At 39.7% G+C, this 17,388-nt stretch overlaps 1 protein-coding gene across 1 annotated transcript in view; it reads left to right on the top strand.

The window, feature by feature from the left end:
- Positions 1-16,573, top strand: part of SLC27A1 (solute carrier family 27 member 1) — a 39,303-nt gene extending 22,730 nt beyond the window's left edge. Inside the window, exons 6-13 of the mRNA XM_060763869.2 lie at positions 840-931; positions 1,072-1,181; positions 3,831-4,040; positions 5,379-5,505; positions 7,193-7,330; positions 8,059-8,223; positions 10,724-10,870; positions 14,732-16,573. Of these exons, the coding sequence (XP_060619852.2) occupies positions 840-931; positions 1,072-1,181; positions 3,831-4,040; positions 5,379-5,505; positions 7,193-7,330; positions 8,059-8,223; positions 10,724-10,870; positions 14,732-14,889 (1,147 nt within the window). The 3' untranslated portion in view covers positions 14,890-16,573. The remainder of the gene's footprint in view (positions 1-839; positions 932-1,071; positions 1,182-3,830; positions 4,041-5,378; positions 5,506-7,192; positions 7,331-8,058; positions 8,224-10,723; positions 10,871-14,731) is intronic.
- The last annotated feature ends 815 nt before the right edge of the window (positions 16,574-17,388 follow it).

Genomic DNA, 17,388 nt, shown 5'->3' with positions numbered 1-17,388 from the left:
TGAATAGTGGCTTTTGCAAATGCTAACTTCCCTAAATATTATGAATCCCACCCCCTTTAAAGTTGTCCAGATTGATGCACATCTCTGCATCTTCTTTCAGCGTTCATAGTATGACTTCATTTTATCTATCCTGAATCACCCATGTCTAGCTTCATTAGATGTTTGTGTCTCCGGTGTGTAATTTGGCAGAACTACTTCAGGTTCTTCCTCTGCCAAACTTATTTCTAAGCTAAACAATCCATAATGTTGTAACCTGGATTTCTCAAGCATGTCATTTTGTGCTTTTTTGACTCTTCGTTTACTTGAGTAGTTTGATTGTGGCCTGTACTTCTCCATTTCAGAGACAAAGGACTGCACTCTAAAGCTCTTAAACAGCAGTAGAAGCAAAATAAATAGGTGAAAAGTTAAAACTGCAGCCAGACCAAGTAGAAATGACCCTTCTTTAAAAAAAAAATAAAGTACCTTAACTGTTGTGATAGAGATGATTAAGACAACTTAAGCCCTCACCCCCACCATAGTGCAGTTATAGAGCTTATGGAGATATTTTCTAAAGTAGACACACAGGGGTTCTTTATGTGAAGTCATTGTGTGGGTTTAAGTCTGTCATTCAGCTCCTTCTGAGATCTACTCATGATTAGAAATCTGGGCACCTGTTGGCAGCTTTGCATAATGTTTCAGGCATGTACTTGTGTCATTGAGGTAAAAGTTGTTTTTATGTCTGCTGGAGTTGGCCCTTGTTTGTGTGAAAGACATGCTCTCATCAAATAATAGCTTTCATCTGATAACAGCAAAGAGCAATTATGTGGACTTCCCTGAAATATCTTTTTGTTTCCTTGTAGGTACTACCGAATAGCAGCTTTTGGTTATTATGCTTACAGAATGACCCCCCAGGACATAATCTATAACTGCCTGCCACTGTATCACTCAGCAGGTAGGCAGGAATTGTTGCTACTTCTTTCAGGATGGAGGCCAGCCGCTGCATTATTAGTGACATTCTGCTGTTGAAAGAATATGCTTTCCTCTAGATCATCATGAGCTTGGTGTGCTCAAACCTTTTTCTCTGTCTTTTAGGGAATATCATGGGTGCTGGCCAGTGTGTGATCCATGGCCTGACTGTAGTGATTCGGAAGAAATTTTCTGCCAGTCGCTTCTGGGACGACTGTGTGAAGTACAAGTGCACAGTAAGGAGAGCTCTTAACTCTGCTTGTAGGCACCACAGTTTGTAGGAGGCAGGAGCAAATGCATTTATGTGGAGGCTGTATTTGGCAAGACAGCTGTACGTCACAAAGATCAAGAAGACTGTTTGGCACATAACCCACATGACCACATGGTGGGATGAGGGCACTAAATCAGATATTATTGTTATTGTTATATTTATTTATATCCCGCCTTTCTCCCCATCAGGGCTCAAGACAGCTAACAACCACACAATCTAATAAAATTTAAAACAAATACAAAAAATAAAAAGCAATTAAATATTAGTGTGTGGATATAAAGTTAAAATACAATTAAAATTATGTTTAAAAGTCCGAATCCCCCCAGAATCCCACCCACAACCTTCCCAACAGCTTGCCTCTCATCATTCCCTAAATGTGTGATGGCAAGTAAATGTCTTAGCTTGCTTGCAAAAGGCAAGCAAAAACAAGGCCATCCTGGTCTCTCTTGGGAGGGAGTTCCAGAGTCTGGAGTCAGAAAAGACTTTCTTTTCCCTTTTTACCACCTTTCACACTTGTGCAGGTAGTGGGACAGAGAGAAGCCCTTACCAGTTGATCCTAGGTTTGTAGAAAGAGGGGTGGTGCTTCAAAATCACTTTCCTGCAGTTGCAATGCTAAAAAAAAATCCAGTGGTTACATCACACAGTGTGTTTGTGTTGGCTTCTTGTCCATAAGTGCCTCAGCTGAATGGGAGATCTGAAAGCTATGTCAATCATTTAAGAGCAATTAGTGCTGAATCATTAAACTTTATGGGTGCTCATGGAAGCTAAACAGCATGTTCTTTGCCAAGAGGTCCATGATGTGGAAAATTCAGTGTTAATTTAGTAGTATTGAAGCCATGGTGGAGTGGTGTGTGGATCTGTAAATGCTAACATAGTGAATTAGGGACACACACTCAGGACATATTGATGGCTGTAAACCGAAATATGCCCTCCCAGAACCTACATGCCAGTGGCCATGCCCTGTGGTGTAAAATGATCTGTTTTCCCTGCCACTATTTGTGCCATTTAAAGATCTGCTACGTGAGGTAGCCACTGGACCAGTACAGCTGCCCCTGATTAAGGTGAAGTGAGTTTGTCAGCTTTCTTTTATCCCTGTGTTGGAAAGTATTGAGTTCAGCTGACTGCTTTGCTGCCTGCCCCTCTGTGATCCGATAGCCGTACTTTTGGTTCAGCATGCCAGCTTTACTGCAAAGGGAGATTCCAGCTGGAAATCCCTTGACTTTTTAACCTCCCCTTCCAGCCATGGCTATTTTAGGTAACAGAGAGACAGAGGGTGTGAGAAAATCAATCTCATCCCTGGCACCTTTGCTGCATGGCATTCATGAAACTCACCAAGGAAGAGGCTGGCTCGATTTCTCCACTCCCCCCCCCCCACCTCCAGTGGGAAGGCTTAGGTCAAGAAGAAATTTCTTAGATTGACCTTTACTTCCACTTGATTGCAGTGCTTTCTTTTGCTTCCTATTTGAAAAGCCTAATTAAGACTGCAATACCAAGCCTACTTCTTTGGAAGCAAGCCCCATTGAGCAAAATATGGCTTGCTTCTCAGTAAATATGCAGAGTGTAGGAATGTCTCATTGTTTCATTATGTAAAAATTACATTCACACAATGATGATGCCATTTTCAAATTAGGTGGGAATTTAGGCCAGTAACCAAATGTCGACATATTCTAGGCTGTGATACAACAACTTGTGATTATACTATAGGAGATTTCTCATCGACAGTGTAGATCATTGGTTTGAAAATGTCCTTAGAGGTGTGCAAGTCATACTTAAACTTCCTATGTGCACACCTTGTTTTTAAATTATTGCATTTGGCCCAGCCATAGGTTTTTAATGCTTGTTGTTATTGTTATTGTTTATTGTTTACTTTTGTGTATGAGATTTATTTTAACTGTTTTATTGATTGTTTTTATTGCTTTTACTGGTGCTGTATTTTGTTCTCAACCTCATGTAAGCTGCACCGAGTCCCTTGGGAAGATGGTAGCGGGGCATAAATAAAGATTATTATTATTATTATTATCATTATTATTGTTATTTCCTGTATTCCAACTAATTGCAAGCTACAGTTATAGCTTGGTTAAGGATGTCCTATTTCATTGGTTTATCTTCTTTTCATACATATAATATACAGTTTTGAAGAAGAAAGCATTCTTGGTTCTGAATTGTTGCATGGAAGTATTATAGCAGGCCCTTGCATATTGGGGGGCGGGGGGCAATGCCATATTTGTACTGTCTTAAAACTGTATCATCTTAAAAGAAGGCAGTTACTTCCAGTGGTTTAGTAAATACCTAGGTTACTTTAAAAAAAAAAGAACTGCTGCCTAATTGGTTAGGGCACAATTGTAAACTTAAATAACCCTTTCTCTACTAGTTTACATGGGTCATGCTGGATCTGTTCACCTGGAACATGACATCCAAAACACAAAGATACCCTATTAATAGTAGCAATTTTTCATTTAAAGGTCATAAAATATTTTTGCTGCTGAGATAATTTGTCTCTATTTTTCTGAAGGCAAAAGGTCATAAGAAAAACAAATCAGGAAAGGTTTCCTTCTGACCCACTTCTGATATTACTAGATTGCTCTTTCTAATTAATACATCTTGTTTCTTACAGATTATCCAGTATATTGGAGAGATCTGCAGGTACTTGTTGAACCAGCCAGTGCGGGAGGCAGAAACACAGCACCAAGTGCGGCTGGCAATAGGAAATGGCTTGAGGCCCACTATCTGGGAAGATTTCACTCAGCGCTTCCGAATTAAACAGATTGGGGAATTTTATGGGGCTACAGAGTGTAACTGCAGCATTGCTAATCTGGATGGAAAGGTATATTATAGAATTACCATGACCATTTATATTTTGGAGTGTGTTTTGTGGATTTGATCTTGTTAATCTGTTTGGACACATTCTCATCTATTGAAGAGACTGCATATTGGCCAGTTCACCGGTTCCATATCACTTGCAGCATTATTTGCACTTATGCATTTTTTCTGATTTTGAAAATGTATCACTGTAGTTCTTCAATTCTAAGATGCATTCATTCCTACATATACAATTCTAAAAATGGGGTGCATCTTAGAACCACAGGTGTCTCTCATATATTTTTTGTTAATGGCAGTTATACTGAAATTAGTGTATGTCTTACAATCAATGGTGTGAAATATGGTATTCAGGAATACCTCTCTGGCTACTTACGCTTTGTGTGTGTATGGGTGCACACAGTTTCAGCAGTCTGTAACCGGACAACTGCTACTCAGCTTTTAGTGATGGGGAGGTGCCAAAAGTCTTAGCAACTTGCTCTAGCTGTGAAACATGCAAGAATAGGAAGGTGAAATGACTTAAGCCCCTGAAGAAGTGATTGGATTAATGATCAAATCCCTCCACAGAATAGGTCACTATGAGGTGTGACAGCAGTTAGGAGGCTGATCTTGGAAAGGATCAGTTCTATATGCTCTGCTTGCCACCAAGTCAGAGCAGAGCTTCAGTCCTCAGAATCCTGATAGGTGTAGGCTTTATTAGTGATTAATCCTATTTCATAGATTTCTTCAAGAGGGGCTGCCAACACAATATTGCAGTGTATTCCCATCGCCAGAGAGGAACACACTGATTCAGGGTTTCTCCTAGCTTGGGATAGGAATTTTGTAGCATTGTCTAGTAAAAATTAGGAGTTTCAGAAATGGCAAAAGAATGCTCTTTTCCCACCTGCCTTTTCAGGGCCTTTCCTGACCTGACCCGGAAAATTCTGTTTCTATATAAAAATGGCCCCGGGTGGGAGCTTACATAGTGTAGCAAAAGGAAATTATGTATTGTTAAGGAAATGTCGGAAAGTAAAAAATGAACAAACTCATGGCATATATTCACCACCACCACCACCCCCCGCCCATCTGCATGGCACATACTTTCTCTGTACTAACTCTACTAGCCCACTTCATAATATGTGCTGTAAACCACCATCTTGCTTGAGCATGACAGCACCCTCTTTTGTGTGCTTTGTAGTTTCCATTTTGTTCTGATTTACTCAACATTTGAACACTCTGTATATCTTGAGCATTCACAGGCCCGTATCCTGGTACATAATAAATATGCACACAGTAATTTACTTGCCATCATAACAAGCAACTCAGTTTAATAATAATAATAAAAGCTTTGCTCTTTTATTGGCAGGTTGGTGCCTGTGGGTTCAACAGCCGGATTTTGCCAAATGTGTATCCCATCCGACTGGTGAAAGTAAATGAAGATACCATGGAACTGATACGGAGTTCAAATGGACTCTGTATCTCCTGTCGTCCAGGTAAATACACAGTGAGTGCCACGTACTTCATCTATTGCATGTAATTAGGCGAGATTAAAGATCCCAGCAGAATGTCAAATACTATTACTGCATATCTAAATCATTGCTGATTTGGACCTCATTATCTGTTCTGTTTCTAGAACGCATTGGTAATGGTATGGCATGCCACAGAGTGGTTGCTGTTTGCCCAGAATTTATACCAAAGTGGCCAGTACCTGAATAGACATCCGGATGTAAGGCAAGGGGGTCTGTTGCTTTATTCTAGGTTAGAAGGTCTACTTACAGGGGCCATATCTACTGGACTGACCTCTGGGCAGGAAAGTGGTGGCCTGAAGCTTCTCATCAATGTCCTGCAGCAAAGGAGCTTTCACAGTGAAAGCACTGGCCAGAGGGACCCTAGATATAAAGTAGAAATGAGGGAATTGCCCACAAGGGCCTAGAATTCCCATTACCCACATTTAGTCTTGAGTAAACATGGCTTGAACAAGGGAGCTACATCTTTACCCAAGCCATGAAATACAGATGTTTTGATATATGTAATTGATGGACACTGAATTGTTCCCCATTTTCTTAAAACCCTTTAAAAATAATATCCTTAAAGATGATACAAATGAAGAATTCTTGGGATTACTCAAGTGAAGGTTAAAACATTTGAACATACACTTTGTCAAGTCTTCATCTTGTTGCAACTGAGGACTGAGTGTGTTTATCCTACAGAGTCAGGAACTAAACAAAAGTGTTTGTGGTTGCTGTGCCTAAAAAGCATTTAATAATTGATGTAAGAGGATGTATTTCTGTGTAGGGATTGTTTTTGTTGGTTGTTTTTTTACTCATATGACAACTGAGATTACATTGTGGGAAAGTGAAGGCATTCTCTCTTTGAAGATAATATGCATGCCACTTTTTATAGGATTGGGACCATGTGATTAAACGCAGAAATTGTGTAGGAGATGTTTATGTATTCCTTGACGCCATTTTGTGGTTTGCTGTGTGCACAAATTTGCATTTTGTTACAGGCATATTGGTGTCATTAAAGAGACGGATAATTCCTTTCTGCCTCTCTTCCTAGTCTTGTTCCTTTCTCCTTACACTATTTTTATTCTATTATCTTAACTCAGTGGTGAACTAGCAATACTGCATGTTGTGAACTAACATCATTGCCCGTCTTTCTGGATTAATCTAACTTTACTCAGCAGTCAAGGGAATGGAAAAAGATGGTTTTTTTACAAAATTAGACCACTAATCTAAATAGGCTACTTTCTAGTTTCTCCTGTTTTATCTGGAATTTCCTGAATGAAAGGCATTACACTTTGTTTCACCATCTCCCTAGTCAATATACTGCCTCAAAAATACTTGTATACACCTACGTTCACATTCAGGATATAGTTGAATTCATTCCCATATGGGGAAGAAGGAGAAAGAAGCCATATCTTGTTGGGGAACTGTCCAAAAGTTAGTGGTAGGTAAAGTTGAATTGAAATGAAAGTGTGACAAGAATCCAGGGCCTGAATGCAGCTGCAGATGACAATACCCATTTCTCAACTGTTCAGTTAAAGCACTGTGGTAGAGATAATGAGTTGCTGAGATATAAATAAAACCCATCGAGCTAGCCACAAAGGTACCTAAAGCTGTGATTATACGACTGATAGATCATTCTTTCTGGAATTTTTGTTCTGTCTCTTTTCAGGAGAGCCAGGCCTGCTTGTGGGCCGAATAAACCAGGAGGACCCCTTGCGTCGTTTTGATGGCTATGTTAATGAGAATGCAACTAACAAGAAAATAGCCTACAATGTCTTCAAGAAAGGGGACCAGGCTTACCTTTCAGGTATTCTCCAAACAGCTTGTTTCTTGGTGGATAAGGACATTACAAGTTGTGGTCTACAAAGGTTGTTTCCATTCTGTGATCCCCCAGGTGTTTTGGACTTTGGCTCCCAGACTTCCTGATAGTTGACCAAGTTGGCTTGGCCTTCTGGGAGATAGACAAAAGATTGGGGACTAGTAGTCTACAAAAGAAATCTTTTTCAGTCGTTTTTAAAAACATATGTGAACAAGAAATGACTTCTGCTCACTTCCTGTTAATAAAAAGGGCTCTCCTGTGCTTTAAATTGTCAAAGCAGGAAAAAAAATCAAACTAAAATGCACCCTTATCCCCTAGAAAGCAATGGGAGACAAAAAAAGTTGTTTGTGCAATATTTTAGTTATTTTCAGTCTGTGGCTCACATCAATGCTAGCCAGCACAGGCAATGATGTGAAATGCTGGAAGTTGTAGTCTGACACTATAGGGAGGTCTTCATTCTTCCCTTCCCTATATTAGTAAGCACAGAGTAATATGGGTTGTTGTAGATTTTTTCGGGGTGTATGGCCATGTTCCAGAAGCATTCTCTCCTGACGTTTCGCCTGCATCTATGGCAAGCATCCTCAGAGGTTGTGAGGTGAGCAATATGGGTTTTTTTTACCCTGGTCCCCAAGTGACGAACCCCCATAATTCTGATAAAAAAAGAAAAGTAGTCCTGTGAATTCACTGAATACTGAGGCTCACTTGTTTCCTTGTAGGAGATGTACTTGTGATGGATGAGCTTGGTTACATGTACTTCAAAGACCGGAGCGGAGACACCTTCCGTTGGCGAGGGGAGAACGTCTCCACCACTGAGATTGAGGGAATCCTGAGCCACATTCTCAGCAAGACAGACGTGGCAGTGTATGGGGTGGAGGTGCCAGGTAATTGGAACCCCTGGTTTTAGGGTTTTAGGATGGCTCTTAGTAGGAATGCCTGGTTTCAAAACTAGCTGTTGCTTCTGGAATTGGGGTCCTGCAAACAACTCACAAGAAGGAAGCCTAGACACTTAAAGAACTGGAGTCTGAAATATTAGTTGTAACAGAAGTAAAACAGACAGAAAGGAACAGCATACTTAACATACAATAACTAAGATGGGGAACCTTTTTATCTGTCTAAAGGAAAGATATTCTAGTGCTCCATTTTGCTACCAGACAAATTGTTCTGCCTTAAACTTACACTTGAAAACTACCCTTGAAAAATTATTTCTATCCCTGAAATAAATCTCTGCTAAAAGCCTGTACTTGCATTACATGTCTTATAGCTTTGCGTATACTAAAATGTAAATTCTTGCCATTGATGCCTATTGTAAGAGTTAGGGATTCAAGAGATCAATCATACACATATATGTCTAGTGACTAGAACACAAATTCTCTGGACATTTTTTCCTTATATATAAGAATGAGAAATGTGGACTTCTTTGGAATCCCGTGGAATGTAAAAGTGTTCCAAAGGAGGCTCCTTTAAAGGCTTTTAGTCAGAGGCTGGGTGCCCATCTGTCAGGGGTACTTTGAATGCGATTTTCCTGCTTCTTGGCAAGGGGTTGGACTGGATGGCCCATGAGGTCTCCTCCAACTCAAGGATTCTACGATTTTGTGATTAAAGAATTTAAATGATCAAAGGTCTGAAGACCATGAATCCCTGTGAGGAGTGTCTTAAAGACCTGGGTATGTTCAGCCTGCAGAAGAAAGGTTTAAGAGGAGACGTGGTTATCATGTTTAAATAACCCAGTTAAAAGCAGATATTGTGGGATTTTCTGCCTTGATATTCTGGGTTATATGGCTGTGTGGAAGGGCCAAGAGTGTGGTGGAGGCTCCTTCTTTGGAAGCTTTTAAACAGAGGCTGGATGACCATCTGTCAGAGGTACTTTGCTTGTGCTTTTCCTGCATGGCAGGTGTTAGATCGGATGGCATGCGGTCTCTTCCAACTCCATGATTCTATGGTTAATAGAAAATGGATATCAAAAACAGATTTCAAATAAAGCAGAAAAGTAATGCCGAAGAATAAATAAAGATGCAGAGTTTTCAGACAGTCTTGATCTGTTGTTGCAGTTCTACTTTGTGAGCACTGGTAGATTTCTCCAATACAAAAATAATAATATTTAAGTCAAAGAGATACATAGATTTCCAATGTTTTCTTTTAGAGTGGGAAGAGTAGATGCTCAGGTGGGTATGAGGCAATTGCTATGCCACAAGCACAGATATGTGCAAGAAGACACACAGGGTTTTGTGTTTGGGTCTTGAGTAGATTTCTAGCTGTTTTTACACAGTTTCTTCTACACCTGGCTGTCCTGGAGAATAGGAAGAAAAACTTAAGCTCACAAATGGGAAAGTTGTAGGATTGGAAGTAAGGGCTGTGGAGAAAGAAGGAGATGATGTGCAGGTGTCAAAAACATCCATGCTTTATATTGCCAACGGGGCATTCTAGCATTTTCATCAAGCCTAAGGACTTTGTGTTAATATTGAAGGGCAACTTCAAGATTTTCAGGACACTGGATCTTGAAGCTAGATTGTCAAAATGTTGTATTTAGGCAGCAGTACCTTAGAACAGGGTGGGTGGCTTGCTTTCCTTCTGCCAAAGGACTTCTCTTGTTTGCTCTCAGTGGCACCATTGGGATTCCTGGCATGAAGTGTTAGGACAGAACACAATCCTGCTTTCTGCTGAGTCACCAAAGGTTAGTTGCTGACCTAAATGAAGGGCTCCGAGCAGAGTTAAATCAAGCCAGAAGGCATTGGTATCTTTTGACTTGAGGAAATATTTCTTTGGCTGCTCATCAGCTGCAGCCCGATCCTCTAGGCTTTGCCCACTTGGTTAATCTAAAAATATATTTATCCCACTTTGCAGTGAGAAAGTTTTCAAAATGAGGCTGCAGCCATTAATATTCAGTGTACAAGGCTGCTTGGAAAGTGGGCACTCTGTATAAATGAAAATAAAGCACACACCCCGCCTTTCCAAACTAAAAGGCTGGGAGAAACATGAGGGAAAAAGCAGAAAGAAAGGCAGAGAAGGAAGATTGACAAAAGGGCACGTTGTTTAGAGCAGCCACATCAATTTGGAGCTGGGCAAGTGTTCCTTCACTCCTGCGTTTACTGGGACAGTGGATTACAATGACCAAGCAGGTCTCTGGCTTCAGACAGAGGTCAGAATGACCTCTGCAGTTACAGGACAACTGATAGTTGGGAGGTCTCCTTTCTAATGAAGACTGACAGGGTCCCTTGCTGGTGGTTGAAGACAAGCTATCTTTACTCTCTTGATGTGGAATGGATTTTGAGAGAAAAAGTTACTACTTAATTGATTTTCAGCTCTGGGTGTTAGTAAGTTCAGAACTTTGCCAAAGTCAGCTGCTCCCTTCCTTGCTTCTGATGCATTATTTTTCAATTTCAGGAGTTGAAGGCAAGGCTGGAATGGCAGCTATTGCTGATCCAGAAGCGAAGCTGAATCCTAATGTACTATACTTGGAAATGCAGAAAGTTCTCCCTCCTTATGCACGGCCCATTTTCCTCCGACTCTTGCCACAGGTCGATACCACAGGTAATGGCACATCAACAGCCAGACCTTCTGCTTCACATACCTTAGGAGGATTAAAGTCACCAGTAGCTGCCAATTTAATACATTATGTAATATGAACCTGATACCAGTTGGAACAGTACCAACAGTTTCATTTATTTATATCCAATAAAATACCTGTATTTACTTGAATCTAATGAGCCATCAAATCAAATTGAACATCTCAATTTTCAAAACCCTGAAACCAAAAAAAGTAGTTGCTTCTGAATGTATTGCACATTACAGTGGCTACCTGCTTAGCATTCCTTCTTTAAAAACACCAATACATGCAGCAATGGAAGAAAAAAAAAACCTTCGGAGTACATCTGTGTTGTAGAACAAATCCACTTGAACTGCCCTGACTCAATGCTATGGAATCACATAGTTTTACAAGGTCTTGCACTTCGCTTTCTCTGTCCAAAAATTCATGTGGCTCACCAAACTATTAATCCCAGGATTGCATAGCATTGTGGCATGGCCATTAAATTAGAAATTACACCCCTCCAATAGGAGCATCTGAAGTGGCCTCCTCTTTTGCTTGGGCTCAGCACTAACATTACTGTATTATGCAAATCTAATGCATACTGGGGGGCCCTAGTGGTGCAGGGGGTTAAACCGCTGAGCTGCTGAACTTGTTGACCGAAAGGTTGGCAGTTCGAATCCAGGGAGCGAGATGAGCTCCTGCTGCTGTTAGCTCCAGTTTCTGCCAACCTAGCAGTTCAAAAACTTGCAAATGTGAGTAGATCGGGGGGAGGGGGGGACTTTACCTTTACTAATTCGCACTCTAATTTTGGTGAGGTAATTTAGTAAAAAAAAGTGAGATTATATTCAAGTAAATCTCATTTCTCCTCCGTGAATTTTCTAGGTCCTCCAGACAATTCTGTGGTATTCTTCCTCTGGAAGAAGTAGAAAATTCCTAGAAAAAAATACCTCTGAAGTCATTTTTAGGTTCTCCGAGATGATTCTATGGTAATTTTCAGTGGCTTTGATACTATCTAGCTTTGGGTGATTATGAAAGCAGATTAAACACCATGTTGCGCTCTCTCTCTCTCTCTCTATATATATATATCTTAAATAATTTTTTAAAAATTGCATATACAGTGAGAAAGTGCCAGGTACCCATAAAGAGTAATAAACAAAAACCTTTCCCATATCACAACATTGTATTTAATAAGGCCTTAAGATAAAATGCCATTCCAAAGATTAGCATGGAATATGGATGCATCAGTTCATTTTGGTTTTGTTTCATTCATGTATTTAAAAGGAACTGAATTTTTCCCTTCCACTAACAAGCAATAAGTGAGACCCTGGTGATTATGAATTCACTCTCGGCATATGCCTACTCTCTGGCCAACCATGAAATGGTTGGCTTTGTTTTGTTTCTTTGGTGGCGACTCTTGCGGCATTTAGTGGCCAGGCTTCAAGAAGAGTAACTGTATAGACTTGAAATATTCATTAATGAATAGAAATCATTCCAAGTGCATGGATAGTACTCATGCATTTTTCCACTCGGCATTTAGACTTGCTTTTTGTAAAGCTGTTGAACAAAATTACTAAATTATTCGCTTTTTAAAATCTTGCCGGAGGAAAACAAGATCTCTTCTGGGGTTTTTTCAACTGATTTTCAAGTGGGCTGTTGGTCAAGTTTGTTGTTAAAGAACCCATTGTTTATGCCCACAAAGAAACTGCCTGTTTGCTTCAGCATGCTGACATTCTTGTTTATACTCGCTCATGTTGGGATTAAGAGCTTTTCCATGATTGGCTTAGGCTTGAAAATCTCCTGCTTTTGCTTTGGAAAGTGACAAACTCTTAAAGTAAAGTGATAGTTTCAGCCAGATCTAAAAGCTAAAAATGGCCTGATCAAATCAGTCTGTGATGCAGATTGCATGTCATAAAATTCAATATATCAATCAGTACCTTTAATTAAACTAAATGAAAGAGGAGCCGCTTGATCTTTTCCTGTTAAGTTGTAAGTATTAGCTGGGGACACATGGTTGATTTATGCTGTAAAAGAACCCAGCTGTTCCAGAGCTGCATCATTTTGTTTGAAATCTTGAAGATAGAGCTGATTAACTCAAATTAATAGGCACTAGTCTTCATAACCCTAACACTGGCCAACGCACATTTTGGTGCCTCAAATATTACAGCTGTTTCTGGGTATGTTTGACCTGATAATTCCAAAAATGACATCAGTTTTCCCCTAACAGCTCTAGTTTTTTAGATACAGAGCATATGCCATCTAGTAGTTGCCATCTGCTCGCCCATAGAAAACCATAACCATATCTAAGAAACTAGAGTTGATGCAGTATACCCATTGCAATTTTCTGAATAACCCCAGAAATAGGCCTAAAAACCAAGACACCAAGATTATTATTATTTTTTGTTGGGCAGTGAATTGCTCTTATTTGCCCCACTAACTTTGTCTCAACGTGATGGTCAGAAGAAAATAGATAGTGCTCCTTACCAAAACCAAAAGGGATGATTTGGGTCTAATTTGAAGGAAGTGTTGGATATGTACAAGAATTCTAACTAACACTCTACAAAAGCTTTCTGATACAATGGAGTCTATGGTATTGTGGTTTCGGTTGAAACAAAGTCTACATGTTGTTGTTGTTGTTGTTATTGTTAAGCAAAACCTAGATATTTAATTGAGACAAGCCACAACACACACACACACACCCCAGCCCCAGATTTTATCTCATTTTATTCCTAGGAACATTTCCTCATCCCTGTTGCCTGATCAGACGCACCCCATGGGATTCCCAATTATGCCAACACCTCTGGCCCCCATTGCACGGTCAGCTGAAACCCAGTGCCCCATTCCAGCCAGACAGAAACATAGCCATCAAAGCCCATCACCCCCAACCCAGCCACATGCCTTTCCTCTCACACACCTTTCTTAGTATGGAGTCATGGGATTTGTAGTATTGAAAGGCACCTGCTCTCTTTGACAGTAAAGGCCAAAGACCCAGCATAAATCAACCATGTGTCCCCAGCTAATACTTACAACTTAACACTCCCCGTGATCCCATAGCATTGAGCCATGGCATTTAAAATCGAGGCAAACTCCATTAATTCTGCAGTGTAGACGCACCCTTAGTCTCAAAAGTATCTGAAAGGTGGTAGGCTCACCAGCCTGCTGTAAAAGACTTGCATACTTCAAAACAGCAGTCAATGCAGCCCTTATTACGTGCTTCCATTTCTCCTGGCACCATTCTAATCCTTGCTGTTTCAAAGCATATGATGTTTCTTAAATATGAATCAGCTTGATAAAAAGTGACTCCCCCACAACCATCCTTTTTCCAGATTAAAATGCGAGTGCCACATGTCTATTTTTGAAGTACCCCTGTTTTATAAGCTCTGATCAATATGGTTATCTTGTTTAATTTTTTATTTGCTTTTTTCAAAGGTGCAGCATGTTTGTACATAATATTAGGAAAGAAAAATACAAAGTAATACAGAGTAAAGATTAAACAATCTATAAAAGCCTAACCTTCTAATAGATTCATTAAGGGATTCAGATTCAAGACTGTTTACGTTTTAAAGTAGGATAACAATGGAAACGTTCTGAAACATATTAATCTTCAAATCTGCACTGCAACATAAATTAGCAAAATGTAGTCCTGGGGTTACATCATACTCCCAGGCCTGTGTTTGTGGCCCTCAACTACTTTTACTGGTAAACAGGAAGAATTGCTTCTTCTCTGGGAGCAGCTGTTCACCTCTTAAGTAACTCACAATTCCCCTTCCACAGTTTTAACATTAGAAATATTTGTTTTTAAAAATGTTTTCTCTGCCTTCTTTTTTCTTCTTCTAATAGACCTTTTTCATTTGTTTTTTTAATAGGCACTTTCAAAATTCAGAAGACCCGTTTGCAAAGAGAAGGCTACAACCCACATCAGACATCGGATAGGTTATATTTCTTGGATGTCAAGCTTGGCAAATACTTGCAAGTGGACGAGTGTTTGTTTGAAAGGATACAAGCCGGGAAGGTGTCTCTGTGAGTTCATCATCAAAGGCTACGGAAGAGGAAATTGATGCCAGAGGGCCCTGCTTGCGTAGGCAAACAGACTTGTCTTAATAAGTGAAGCAAGGTTTTTATTCCCAACCTACACAACTGAGGCAAAACCTATGGTGGTGTGGAAGTAGCCCTCACTCCACTCCCCATTTTTTAAAAAGACACCATAGCTATTTCCTAAGCAAAGCTCCCTTTTCTATTTTTCAGTTCTTAGAATGGTGTTTTTCATCTTCATAACCATTACATTGGGGGACTCAGTATGAAACAGGAAGGGTTTATTATTTTAAAACCCTCAGTATTAATGGGTGTGGCTGAGCCTCCAAAAACACCATTCAGGCAGCAAACTGCTGTGTCTGTTGACTTAAGTTTCAGTACTTTGAGGCAGCAGCCTAATTTTTTTTAGGATTTCGAGATTCTTTAGTCCTTTGGTTGTCTCCACTATGAGATCTGCCCTAGGTTTATATGAGATTTTAATGGACTAGCTGACTTGTCAAAATACAGCATCTTCCAACTGCAGTCTTTGGTCTCTTAAAAAACATCAATAACATACTAATATTGATGAAATAACAATGTGGGTGTTTTATGGATGTTAAAGCCGAAACAAATTTGTGCAGAAAAAAAGCCTAACATGTCCTTGGTATTGCCGAAGGAGTGTGAACATCGACAAAACATCAGCTCATTATTTGTCTTCAATTTCTCTGCCTACTCACATTGGTTTAAACTGCAGTTCTTAAGCCGTTTCTTTTGTTATTTCAAATAATTGTTTGTAGCTGATCCAAAATCTTGGGAAAAGGTTTGATAACTTCATGAACCATGTTTAGGCTTCCTAATTTGACCTGCGTAGGAGTCATGTCAACTGACCAGACAATGTGCCTCATACCATTCACACTATTCACCTCCTGTTAGGACAAGATTGCAGGTATTTTTAATTTCTAATATTGTGACTATCCATTTTTGACAAGAAGAAGATAAAAGGGAGTGTTGAGTTGTCTGTGTGGCCACATGTTCAAAGATGCTGTAATCCTTGTGATCATGTTGATGTCCATTATCACTGAGCACAGAACTATATCACTGCCAGTGCAGATATTCCTAGGATATCCTAGGAAGACTTACTGATTTCATTATTTAACATGGTTAGAATGTTCTAGTTCATATCTTTCTGTGCCCTGAACCACTGTAGTTGTGACTAATGAACTTTTCCTCATTTGGGGCAGGAATAGAACTTCGCATAAAGGCGTTTTACAAACACCTCTGCAGAACAACGCTGTGTTGTATTACTAAATGGACACTGCTAGAAAAGTCATTTCTAGGTAACAGTTGAGAAACCAGCGGGGTGTCTGACCCTGTTTTTTATTAGACCCAGAATGTGCCTTTTATAACTTCTCATCAGAACTAAACAAAACAGATTAATATTTGTAATAAACTTAGCAGTATCATTAACCGTTGGTTAAAACAAAGGCACCTGTACCTAACTGAGCCCCACTGTTTGGAGAAAAAAGGTAATAGTATTTTTTTAATGTAATTCATTCCTGATTTGAATGAAATCATGCACTGACTAACTTGGTTATTTGAAGCAAAGTTACATTTTCAGATGCAGTCACTATGTTCAAAATATAACTTTGTTTTGGAGAACTGTTAAAAGAATAAATTCACCTTGAAAGCACATCTTATATTTCCTGCGTATGTATGTGTATTTTCTCTCTCACATACACAGACTCTTCAGTGTATTCGGCTGCAATGTCTTTTAAGTGTTGAGGTCAATCTTCCATCTTAGTCAACCTTACTTCTTTTCTGTGAAATGCTTTTTAAACCAATGGATGGAACTAACTGAGCAGAAGGGTCACAACTAAATGTGGAATCAGCTCTTGTGTCTGTTCACCCTGAATGGGTCAGCCACATAGACCTTAAGGTTAGAGTGCATGTGTGCGTGTTGTTTTGCTCTAGCTGAAAAAGGGACAGAGAGTGCAAAACGGATCTCAGGCATGAGAATAGAAATATGTGCTCTTAGGGGTATTCAAGGATGTCACAAAGAATTATCTTCCTGAGACAAAGATGGGGGACTTTCTGTCCAAAATGAGTATGCAACTTGGATGGCTTCATTTTAAGTATGGAAACTGAGTACAGACAACTCTTTATATTTTCAACTGCATATTTTATAGCTAAGTGCTAAGATGAAAAGCGTAAACATTTCTCTGGGGACAGCTTACTTCTGTTCTTGTTATTGTTTTTAAAGGAAGCTTGATGTGTGCTCCCATGAGTTTGCAGCTGAAGTTCCCAGATACCTTTCTCATTATTTCCCCATGAAATTTATCACATATGCTTGTGAATCAGCCAACCTTATGTATAAATCAAAGGAAGGCACTGAATTTTGATATAACAGAATAGCTAAGTCGATGGTCATTCTGCAGAGAGGGGAAAATGCCAGTTCTTCCTCATGCGGCCAACCCTAGTTACCAACACCAATTTCTCACCCCATCCCAGGGAG

This window comes from Anolis sagrei, chromosome 2 (assembly GCF_037176765.1).
Source record: "Anolis sagrei isolate rAnoSag1 chromosome 2, rAnoSag1.mat, whole genome shotgun sequence".
NCBI classification, from domain to species: domain Eukaryota; kingdom Metazoa; phylum Chordata; class Lepidosauria; order Squamata; family Dactyloidae; genus Anolis; species Anolis sagrei.
This window is presented reverse-complemented; position numbering and strand designations above follow the sequence as displayed.